The 12492-nt window shown below is 40.2% G+C and overlaps 1 protein-coding gene across 6 annotated transcripts in view; it reads right to left on the reverse strand.

Annotated features, from left to right (window-relative positions):
• DYM (dymeclin) overlaps nucleotides 1-12492 on the reverse strand; it is a 198948-nt gene that overhangs the window by 129545 nt on the left and 56911 nt on the right. For all 6 annotated transcript variants that reach the window (XM_005424193.3, XM_031059634.1, XM_031059633.1 and 3 more), the window contains one exon: nucleotides 3009-3191. In XM_005424193.3, coding sequence (XP_005424250.1) covers nucleotides 3009-3191 — 183 coding nt within the window. The remainder of the gene's footprint in view (nucleotides 1-3008; nucleotides 3192-12492) is intronic.

The following is a 12492-nucleotide window of genomic DNA, read 5'->3' on the forward strand; positions in this document are numbered from 1 at the left end:
ATGTGCATAGGTCAAGATTACTGTGATATCTCAGTGAAAGGTAGGTGTCAGGACTTTAGAAGTGTGTGGTGGAGAGTTTGGCGAGTTAACTGATGTAAAACATCACATCACATTATCTGACATCCCTCAAAGTAACAGCAGTTTGTTCATAATCACAACTTTGTGCCAGGGCTGGAAGTGAAAATAAACAGATTTCTGTTCACAGAACCTTTACCAGCCTCAACAAAAACATCCACCTGCATAGATCCCTAAGGTCTAGAAATTCCCTGTGGAAACAGAAAAATCTAGTACTTACAGGGGGTTTTTGAAGAAGATGGAGAGCGAGACAATTTTTATATGGGCAAATAGCCAGAGGATGAGGGGGAAGGGTTTTAAACTGAAAGAGAAGACATTTAGATGAGAGATCAGGAAGAAATTCTTCCCTGTGAGGTTGATGAGGCCCTGGCACAGGTTTCCCAGAGAAGCTGTGGCTGTCCCTGGATCCCTGGCAGTGTCCAAGGCCAGGATGGACAGGGCTTGGAGCAAGCTGGGATAGTGGAAAGTGCCTGTGCCCAAGGCAAGAGAGTTGAAACTGGGTGATCTTGAAGGTCCCTTCCAACTCAAACTACACTGTGATTCTATGATTTTAAGACCATATTCCTATTGAAGTTTGCTAAGTAGCTTTCAACACAGAAGAGCATGGCAGTCGTCATGTATTTTGAACAACATTTCCACCCACTTTGGATGGAAAAAGTGCTTGGAATTGCTGCAGGAGCCCTGCAGGAGCCCTGGCTGCCATTGGTTTTGTGAGGCCCAGCAGACAGCGTGCTGGGGAGCCATCACTCCTCTTGGCCAGGGCAAAGGGGGACAGCTCCAGCCATTGAGCTGGAGGCAGCAGGAGGCCCTGGAGCAAACAGAACTCCTGCCTGCAGGAGCTGGGAACCACGTGGAGACGCAGCCCCACGGCAATGGAAACCCTGCCTGTCCCAAAACCACGCACCCACGGGCGCAGGAGAGACTCCAACCTGGCCTTCCTCAACTACTGACCATGACTATGGACCAGCTGGATTAAAACCTTCCTGCTTTGGGCAGGAATTTCCCTTCAGGAGGAAAAACATGGATGTAGACAGCAAAACCAGAACAATTCAGTCCTTGGTGCCACAGGTCATTATCTGAGAAGCTCCTCTTGGCTTTGCAGCTTCACTTCCGTGAATGTTTATGCTGTGCCACTAGGATTTATAGCATTTCACTATCGGTTTTATTAAAGGATACTAAAAAGGATACCAGTAAAATAAAAATCTTAACAGAATGAAAGAAACTTACCAGCAACACCAGCATATCCTGTATTATTCTGCAGAACATTAAGCTGATCAACAGAAAAATTAAACTATTCTAAACCATGTACAAAAAAAACCCTATCCTGAACTCCTCTAGTTTTGTCTCAATTAAATTATAGAACTTATTTTTTTTTTAAATGCCAATTTTCCTTTTATAGTATATATTATTACTGCAACCAGCTTCTTTTTTTCCACATTACTTTCCTCTTACAAACCCCTTAGAATGTTCACAGAAATCAAATTTAAGCTCAATTATGAGTATTGCTAGTGGGAACAAGTTTCTGGGAAACAATAAGTCATTCTATCAACACACACATGTAGAGAAAATATAGCTTTTCATGCTACATTTGACACAAAATAAGTTATTTCAAAATTTTATAATGATATATGTATAGCACGCTTTAATGAAATACATTACTGGCTACTGGTAGCATGAATCAAAGTCAACCAAAATGCAACATGAAAGAAAGCTTGCAGTTTAAAGACAGAACAAAATAAAAACTTTATCAACAATTTGATCTCAACCACCTGTAAATGGTATCCAATAAATCAAAGAAGCAAGTTAGGACTCAGAATTCTTCTTATGAGAACAATCCTCCACCTTCACAACCCAATAAATTTTCCTAGGTAATGGTGAATTAATTTAGAGCTCAACCTGGTTAAAACTTAATGGATAAAGGAATACAAAAACTCCCCAGAAGAAAGTGCATAACTCAGGATATTACTGCGGCTTCACAGGTTGTCACACAGCTCTGGAGCCCTGTGCACAGTGCCAACCTGCACAAAGCCAATGAAAGGTAAAACCACATGGCTCAGGTTCAGAGATTTAAGTGTGGATAAAGTACACATGGAAAATGGTGGAGTCCCCATCCCTGCAGGGATTTAAAAGCCGTGTGGATGTGGCACATGGTGACAAGGGGTAGTGGTGGCCTTGGCAGTGCTGGGGAATGGTTGGACTTGGAGGGCATTTCCAACCTAAATGATCCTGTGCTTCTGTGAAGGCACAGGCTGCATACTGAGCTATCTAGATAGCACAAGCTCTGTTAGGGCATTCCCACGTTCAAATAAGACCCTCTGTGAGTCAGTGCCACATGGCACCTGCAGTTACCTGACACAGCCTGGATCCTGCCTTCTCAAAACCCAGACAAGCACCAAAACAACTCTGAAACCTCTCATACACACAAAACTCATGGAAGTGTTTATGTTAAACATTTTTTCTTACATTTGAAATACAAGAATACAGTCAGCAAACCCAGGTAGCAATTTCATTATTTTCCTTCTCTCTGAGGACCATAACTTCAGGACAAAAAGTGCTACAAATTTTTAGGGGACTCCAGCAGACCCTTGGATAACCAATCTACTTATAGGTTAGTTTTATATAGTCACAGAATCATCAAGGTCAGCAGACACCCTCAAGAACTTCTAGTCCAGGAAGTAAACTAGACCAGGATTATAAAGCTTTCTAGTATTTCTCAAGTCAGAAGAATAAAGCATCCTCCTTCTGCCCCCACCACAAAGCCCCAGCAGCTGAGGAACTCCACCTCAAAACTCCCAGATAAAAACGTGTTATTACTGCTCTTCCATGGGCATGCTGGAAGGACAACAAATCTTGGAAAGAGAAGCTCTAAGCAATCACAGCATCTTGAAATTTCACTTATCAGCTCAGGCTCAGAAGTAAGAAGAGATACAAACCTTGTGTATTCTTGAAGGACATGATGGCTTGTCTGTAGGGGTTTGGGGTGTCTGGAGTGTCAGTCAGGTTGGCCAGGACCAGCAGCAGCAGCAGGCTCTGGCTGGCCAGAGGGGAGCACTGTTCCAGCTGGGCCGACGCTTTGCTGCCCACCCCACCCAGTGTGAACACTGTCCACAGGCCAGCTGCAGAGAAAACAACAACAAATAACAGGTTTGGTCATATTTTAACAAACAAGGCTATTCTAGAGTGTAGGTTTAGATTAGATATTGGAACAAAATCCTTCCCTGTGAGAGTGGGGGGGGCTTTGTCACAGGTTTCCAAGAGAGGCTGTGGTGCCCCTATTCCTGGAAGTGTCCAAGGCCAGGTTGGATGGGGCTTGGAGCAACCTGGGACAGTGGAAGGTGTCCCTGCCCATGGCAGGGGGTGGGACTGGATGGGCTTTAAGGTCCCGCCAGTCAAACAATTCTCTGATTCCACAATTGTACATTGTGCACGTACAGTTCCAGTAGTAAGGCATAATGTACAAAGCCAAGGTAATGTCCCCAGAGGCTGGTTGAAAAAACTCTCATTATCACATTGTTTAAACTTTGATGATTGGGCCTCAAATGCAGAGTCATTTCACACTTACAGCACTAAAAAGAATTAACTCCAACACTAAACTACAGCATTTGAAATTCCTGTTCCTAATTACAGCAGTGTTGGTGAAACCAAATGACCAGCTACATGCCAAATACTGATTAGAGGAGAAGGAGCATCAGAGGAGGATTAAAGGACTCCCCTCATCCCTTTCCAGCAAGTCCATTAGTCCTTATACCCTTGCCACTGCTCATGGGAGTGTATTACAGAACTGGAAAAAACTAAGAAAAGCACTAGAACTGAAACGGAGATGCTGCAGACTCAGCATTACTGGAGTACAAAGTCAGAGGAAAGGATAAAACCTCTATGTTTATCACATCTGGGCTCTCAATTCACTCATTCCAAGGGAGTAAGAAGCAGCGCCTCCCAATCACACAGTATTAGATTCACCCCAAATGCCTGCCTAGCAGTTAATTTTTTTGAGTGTATCTTGAAATTTTATTATAGAGAGTAAGCATTTAATCAAATTTAACAGGTCAAAGCTTTGAGTTATACAGGTTAAAAAATATTAAGTTTTACTTAAAAAAAAGGTAAATCCTTACTTCCTCTTTTAATTAATGCCTAAATCAAAAATTAAATACAATACACCTTCTTAAAGAAAACAGAAAAATTAAGAAGGTTTAATTTCCAGTCTTCTAGTCATCAAGATTCAAAGTGTAAATGATAAAAACTTCTAAGCCATTTGAATGTAAAATACTAAAGTATAATCAGTTAAAAGAATTTCAAGTACTCTAAGCCCTACAAGATTTCAAGCCTTCCAATGAGTATTTTTCTTCAAATGTAATTATACAGTCAGATTATGTAACAAACCAGTGCTCCCTCATTAGGACAATTGCAGGACAATTACTGCCATGTCATAGGCAAGGAGACTAATGCCACTCAGTGTTAAGCAGCTTGAGAGTTCTTATAATAAAAAGTACTATAATTGTAGCCTTCTTAGCAAAAATTTCATGTTACATTAGTAACCCTTTATTACCATGTTTTTCACCCACAGTTCTTATCAGAATGAATAATGTTGACCATGAAGTTTTTCACGTGGGTTAACCAGAGAGGTAACATGCAAAGAAACTATTTTAAAAACCCTGAAACAACTGTACACTTATCATCACATGCTAAAGAAACTAAAATTCATCAGATTTCCATTCTTAAATTTTAGTATTTTTCATTTTCTACCACCCCATCCTTCCGTGGCTGCCATCTGCCATTACGTCTTTCCTCAATAGTTAAGAAAAGAGGGATCTAGCCAAAACACCAGTGATTAATCTGAATCTTCCACCAGGGAGAACAAGGTCATGATGTCCAAGAGACATCTGCACATGAATATGTGGCCCAAGTAACCTCCTGAAGTTCTCTTGTGTGTTGGCAAGTACTCCAGAAAACCAACCCTATGTTACAGGTTCATAACATTCCTTTCAGTTGCAAGGGCAGCGTCACTTTAGGAGCTAAGTGTTGGCTGATGCTTCCAACACACTCAAGTTAAAAACATTTTAAAGGAAAATATTATTTCTGATCATAAACATCACATTAAAATGCTAAATAGGTAAAGAGCCTGGGACGACAGAGGAACAGGAAGTTTCTAGCTCTGTGTAGCAGTATATTCACAATATCTGACATATTACTTTGTTAAACCTAATTTTATATTTATGCATATTTCAAAATTACAAGACTATATTTAACTTCTTTAATGCACAAAACAAAGTAACTTATGCTGTGCTCTCTTAGAAGCTTTCCTTTATATTCTTTTCAGATCTGAAGTTAATAGAAAACATAGAAGAATGGACACTGATACAGAATGGACAGAATAATATTTCAGATTCTGCTTCTTCAGAACATCGCAGGAAAAAAGAAACAGGACAAAAGGAAGAAAATTTCATGTTTAAAAGGGATGAAGGCCAGGTTGGACAGGGCTTGGAGCAACCTGGGATAGTGGAAGGTGTCCCCACCCACGGCAGGGGTGGGAATGAGATGAGCCTTGAAATCCCTTCTAAACCAAATCATTCCAGGATGCCGTGATTCCATTAAAATTCTTGTTTAAGCCAACACAATAGCCACATATGACTGCAACAGTACTAGTTCTGCCAGGCATCATTACAGGCATGAAGGGAAATTTGCCTAAATGCTCCAACATATAGACTGGATTTCTTTCACATTGATGTTTTTTTTTTATTTTACTTCTATCCTCTTGTCATTTTTTTCTATACCACATGAGAAATACAAATTCCAGATGTTTTTGTAAAGCTTTCTACATCTCTGGGAGGTGGCAAAGATAAGTTAGGGTTCTTAAAACTAAACCACTAAACTGCAAAAAGGAGGGAAGTGTAGATTACCTGAAACAGCGTCATGAGGCGTACACTGCGCCTGAAGCACACACTGCTTCTGAAGATTTATAAAATGTTCAAAAGGCTATACAATACCAAATACTACCTTTCTGAACCCAATTTTAAGTCTGATGAAGTCAATAATCCACAGCCCTAAAACAGCCCCTTCAACGTTGTCGTGGTTTAATACCAAACAACAAATCGTTCTCTCCCCTCTGGTGAGATGAGGAAGAGAACAGAGAGAAAACACAAAACTGACAGGTTGAGGAGAAGGCAATTCAAGAGGACTGAAAAAAGAAGGGAAAATTATGATGATGATGATGATGATAATAATAATAATGAAAAAAGAATATACAGAGGAAGTGATACACAGTGCAGTTGCTCACCACCTGCTGCAGACCCTGAAGCAGCATCCACCCACCCCTGGGCAACACCCCCCAGCGTTTTATTGCTCAGCATGACAGGATATGGGATATTCTTCAACAGTTGGGTCAGCTGTCCTGGCTGTGCTCCCTCCCAGCTCCTTGAATCTTAAGAAACCTTGAACCTCATCCCATTCTAACCCCTGCCATGGGCAGGGACACATTCTGCTATCTCAGGTTGCTCCAAGCCCCATCCAACCTGATCTGGAACACTTTCAGGGATGGGGCAGCCACAGCTTCTCTGGGAAACCTGTGCCAGGGCCTCCCACCCTCACACAGGGACACACAGGGACAGCCAGACAAAAATTTATTCTGAAATTATGAGAAGGTGACAAATTCTTGATGCAGGGTAAGCATGACTTAGCAACTAAAACACCAGGCTGGTATCAACATTACCCAGCACTGCAACTGTATCCAAGCTGAAAACAAGACAAGCTGAAAACATTTAGGTATTTGGATCACTTACTTCACTTACACAGTTTACTGTTTTCTGCAAAATACTTTCAATTGCCTCTCTCTAGTATTTCTCCATCATTTCTAACTGTGTCCACCTCTGGGCTCCCCAGTACAGGAGGGACATGGAGCTCTTGGAGTGGATCCAGTGGAGATTGACACATTTACTGAAGGGCCTGGAGCATCCCTCCAAGGAGGACAGGCTGAGGGAGCTGGGGCTGTTCAGGGCTGTGAGAGGGCTCTCAGCCCTGGCTGTCCCTGGCTGTCCCTGTGTGCAAGGAGGGTCAGAGCAGGGCCCAGGATCTGCTCCATGCCCAGCAATGGCACCAGAGCCACCAGCAGGGACTGAGCCCAGCAACTGCCCTGCACAGGAGGCACAACTTCTGCCCTGAACAGAGACCAGACAGGGGAGGAGTGTCCCTCACCAGGGATATTGCAGAGCCCTCTGGACACAATGCTGCATCCTGTGCTCTGGGATGGCCCTGCTGGAGCAGGGAGGTGGGGTCACATGTCCCACTGTAGGCCCTTCCAGCCTGACCAGCTCTGGGATTCACTGACTTTACTTCTTCACTCAGTCCCACATGGAACCACATTGCTAGAAGTTTTGTCAACTGAAGAACTGTAAAATTCAGCCAATTATTTCTGGAAAATACTCAAATATTTTAATAAGAAACTGGATGTTTTTACCTTTAAAACCAAATTAACAGATTCATTTTTGCCCTTTTCTTTCAGCCAACTAGCCACCACAGGCTTTTTTTCCCTGTCCATACAACTCTATGTAAAGCAAAGCAAGAAAAGCAGGTCATAAGAGCAAAGTATGTTATGTTGCAACAGAGAAGCTGAGATTTTCTGTAAGATGACTGGAAACACAGTTTACAGCCATGAAAACAAACCCAGCACTTTAATCTAGTTTGACAGTCTGTGAAACAACACTTAATGGCAAAATGAAGTTATGACACAGTCATCAAAATAGAACTTTCTTTCACCTGACTGTTATTTGATGTAAACACAACTCTGCAGAAATCTCAGCCTAATGCCTGGTCTCTGTTACACAATGAGATACAAGTAAGGTTCATGTTTGTACCAACTTTGGAAAAGTTTAAACACACTTATTCATAGTTTCACGAGAATAAGAAGAATTTTAAGAGTTTGACTTTGAAGACATTTTGAAACTAAGGGTGCAGAAGGTATTCTAAAAACTCATCACACTCATACAAAGCATTGCAACTTACAGTCAACAACTTCTAACACTATCTACCATTACTTTAAGTCAGAAGATCAACCGACTGTGAGCTATAATTGATTTTTGAGCTCTCCTGGATTAGTTATTAAACTAGTTGTAATTCTTCTGCAAAATGTATTATTCACCTTTCAACCTTCAGTGTCAAGACTGAGAAGACAAACTCTCTGACTTCCCATGCTGGACAGAGCATTAAATTAATGCCAAGGAAATTGGAGTTACTTACCTCCAAGTTTCTTTCTAGGAAATTAGTATTGTTTAGGTTTTTTTTTTTAATCTAATAGTAGCTCAAAAATTCAATTAAAGTAATCACTGAACTTCAACCTTTCCTTTGAACATCCTTCATTGCATTTAAATATAGGCATTAAATTGCAATTAATACTGGCAAAGCCTTTCTGAGTATGGTCCTGTCTCTCCTCACTGGAGCTTGGTAAGAGGGTAGATCCTTCCCTCATTCCCCATCACATAACCCACATCCTCTCAAACATATTTAGCATCCTTCTATTGAGTTTTTTATTACTTTCGACAGGATTTTGCTGAGGGCACCAACTTGAGATGCTGCCCCCAGGCTGCTTTTGAGACTGAATAGGACAAAATAAGAGTTTTAGCAGACATGAAAATTTTCAAAAGGTCTCTTGATCTCCCCCTATCATTCTGACATTTCCAAAACAACAGTCCTGCTCCCTTGTTGCAAAAATGGAAAGAACACAAATAGATGAGGCTACAGAAGTTGGCAAAGCCAGTGTTAAATATCAGAAAGAAAACTCAACCACAATGAAAAAAGCCCAAAACAGAACACTTCTAGCTTATAGTTAGTAATACATCCAAGTCCTAGCTGCACATTCTGCTTTCCTATTTCTGAAACTTTTAGCATCCAGAAGATTGTCCAATGCTTGCAATGCTGCAGGATTGTCCGATCCAAGGCATCACTAAATAGAGATGATGAAGAATTAAAGCAAAAGTGATTTTTGTTGCATCTAATTGTACCATCATGTAGTTCCTCCACCAAAACCAGTAAATAGCATATTATTAAAAAACATTACAATTACTGTTTAATTCTTATTATACTCAAGGAGCAGCACTGGGAACTTTAGTGTTGTTGTTTTTTTAATGCTTATTATGTGTGTCACTTTTCTTAAGTCAATTCAATAGTTCTCACACTGTGGTCTGATGAACACTTTCTGGTGGCCCACGGAGAGCTGGCAGTTCACATTGTGCTGGCTCTTGTCCTTGTTTCCAGCTGCTACATTGTGTTAGAAGAAAGCTAAAAATACATAAATACTTTCCTACGATTCCTTTTCCATGCAAGCAATTTCTCAAGCTGCCACGGGGATGTTATGTGATAATGGATGGGAGAGGAAAAAGAGGTCCATGGAATCATGAACGGGGATCAGTGAGGCAACTGCTGTATCAGGGGCATTTTATACTTTATAAAGCACATCTCCAACATCTGAGATCTTTAGTTAAGGAACTTAAACTGCAAATTGTGAAGAACCCAGGGTACACTTGCTTAAGAAATTATAAAAACAGCAGCTACATTAATTTTAGGGAAGTCCCACTGCAGATTTGTGAGGATTCATCACAGAAAGAAACTAGCAAAGCTGAAGTATAGGAAATATGGAATCATTTTTACATGGTTTATGAACCTGCATGTTAAATATTCTACTCTTGAGCAACATTAAACTCATCTGTAGCATAAACACACTGACATACACACAAACTACAACCTGTGACTGAAAAAGTCAATCTGGTGACTGTAGACGTTTTAAGTAGGGAAATTGTAAAAACTCAGAAGCACAAAAATGGCTGTCCTAAATACAACAGTAACTTTTTGTTTGCAGTCACTTTTTAATTGCAGTAACTTTTTCAACTGACACAAGTTTCTGTAAATGATAGAGTTTTTGAAACGTTTCACTTGGCATGATAATACAAATGGCAAAAGTAACAATTTTTAATTTTCAGCAATATTTTTCATGGTCATCATAGTCCAGCATTGGACTAACAGGATTAACCCAAGCCAGCATGAGACATAGGAGAAGTCCTACAAACAGCAATAAATGAATAGTTTCTGGATGTCAGACAGTCTAGCAAAATAATTTTGTATTTTAAATACTGGTAGGCTAGTTCCTCTCTAAGTCATCAGGAGGCTGCAGCAAGAATTCACACGTGGGAGACACTAAATTTAAAAGCATTTTGAGACAACAGCTATGTATCAATACATCTTGACTCTATTTCTTGTCCGGAACACAGGAATGGCACATGCTGTGTATCAGAGTAAATGTGTGATCACTTGGAACTCCATATGCAGGCTTAAAATCCCATTGAACTACCACTTAGTCCTTAGTGCAAGGTCAAAGGCACACAATTTACACAGATGATTGCCATGGCTTTATTTCAGGTGCTGTGTTATATTTCAGTTGCTTTACTACTATATTTTAAGTATTTAATTCCTAAATACTACAGGAAAGTGACTGAAATGCTATAGAAAGATTAAGTGCATGTTTTAGATTACTTCTTTAAACGTCAAAAAGAATTATAGAAGTGATTTAAAAACCAAGTTATTTTCTTCTCAACAAATCACTGCAACAGAACAACTGCTCTATATTTCATATATTTCAACTGGCTCATTGAAATACATGACTGAGTATGACTTAATTGTTTGAGGGTTTTCACACCTAATAACACTATTGTAAAGGAGACCAGTATTTCAGCCTCCCTGCCAAGAACAGCAGAAGGTAGTTGTTTCTGTGGAGCCAAGCTCTGCAACACCAGCCCCCTGCCTGCCCCACTCCTGGTCACAGCCTCTCCGGGAATAGCCAAGTTCATGTCTCTGTACCCACACATTTCAAATACATCCCAAGCACTCGACTTTTTGATGTCACCATTGCTCCCAGTGCTGCAGCAGGACAGGAAAACCACAGCAAATGGCTGGGGTGCAGTGGAGGAGCCAGTGGGGAAAAGACAGCCCAGGAAATCTCCACACAAACCCTCTGAAGCCAGAGAAGCACTGATGAGTCTGAGGTGCCCAGGGCCGTGATGTCATTAACACATTCTGGAAGTAGTTTTTCAGGAAATGAATCATGGAAGCAAGTGAAATGCAAAGATGTATTAGGTAACTGTGTCCATCCCCTATCCATGCAAGTGTTCCCTCCAGTACAGCTTGTTATTCTATCCAGACTAATTTTAAGGGACTAGTAATGGAGCTTGAACGACATCCTTTGGGAAGCATGTTCCATAATCTAATAAACCTCAATGTTAAGATTTTTTTCCCTAATATTCAGCTAAACATTGCTATTGCTTTATTCAGCTTCATCTACTTATTCCTTTAAGTGGTTCTATGTAATACCATAAAACATTTCTGCCCCAGTTCAGTGTTTACAGCCCTTAAGTAAAAGGCACAGTCAGGTCTCCTTTGTTGCCCAGCCAAATTACATACACACATTTTTCTTTCTTTTCTTTTAAAGTCTTTTCCAGTTTGCTTCCTGCAATTAATTCCAGCTCCAATACTTTGCATGACCTTTCAAATGTCATGGAACTGAAAAAGATTGTAAACACTAAATTGGATAGATTGATAAATAAGCATATCCCTCATTTCAGTGCAAAAACAGTGTTTATTTCATTTTAAACCATTCATCTCCCTTTTTATCACTACATCTCAGGAGATCTTTACTGTGAAATTTGAAATGATCCAAGCCTTCCTCAGGGCAGGAACCCTATCTACTGCATTATTACCTTTTTCTTGTTTTGAATTTTAAAATAAGGAGACAATCACCATCTTCCAAGACCACGAAGCTCAGCTACAGACCTGCATTCTCGTGAAAGCTTTTGACAACACAGAGGAATCAGAAATGTAAAAAGACACCCCCGGAAAAGTATTTTATCTGAAAAACTACAAAAACATACAAAAACAAAGTCAATACCTGTAAACTCAGAGAAATCGTATTACATGTAACTATATATATTATTTACAGTTGGACTTGATGATCTTCAAGGTCTTTCCCAAATTGATGTTTCCATGAGTCTATGATAAATTTAACATTTCCAGATGGGATCTACTTCTCTTACTTGCCCAGAGATGCTGAAGTACGGAATAGCTTTGTTAGCTGCAAATCCCTGATGACATTTTTATTATACATAATTGGAGTATGAGTAGTAGATATACCCAGAGACAGACACCTTGAAGAATTAAGCAAAGCAAATTACATAACATATCTATGAATCAAAAGGCCAAATAAGGCTGGGAATAACCCTAACAAGTCATTAATTCACTTTTAGAAATATATTAAAAATAGCTATAGGAGGGGAAACATCTTAAGCAAGGAATCTTCACATTTTTATTAGACCAAGTCCTGGCCTGCTGCTGGCAATACCTATTTCAACTCCTTTGGACACAATTGATACATTTTCTGAGATG

This window comes from Geospiza fortis, unplaced genomic scaffold, assembly GCF_000277835.1.
Source record: "Geospiza fortis unplaced genomic scaffold, GeoFor_1.0 scaffold488, whole genome shotgun sequence".
NCBI lineage: Eukaryota > Metazoa > Chordata > Aves > Passeriformes > Thraupidae > Geospiza > Geospiza fortis.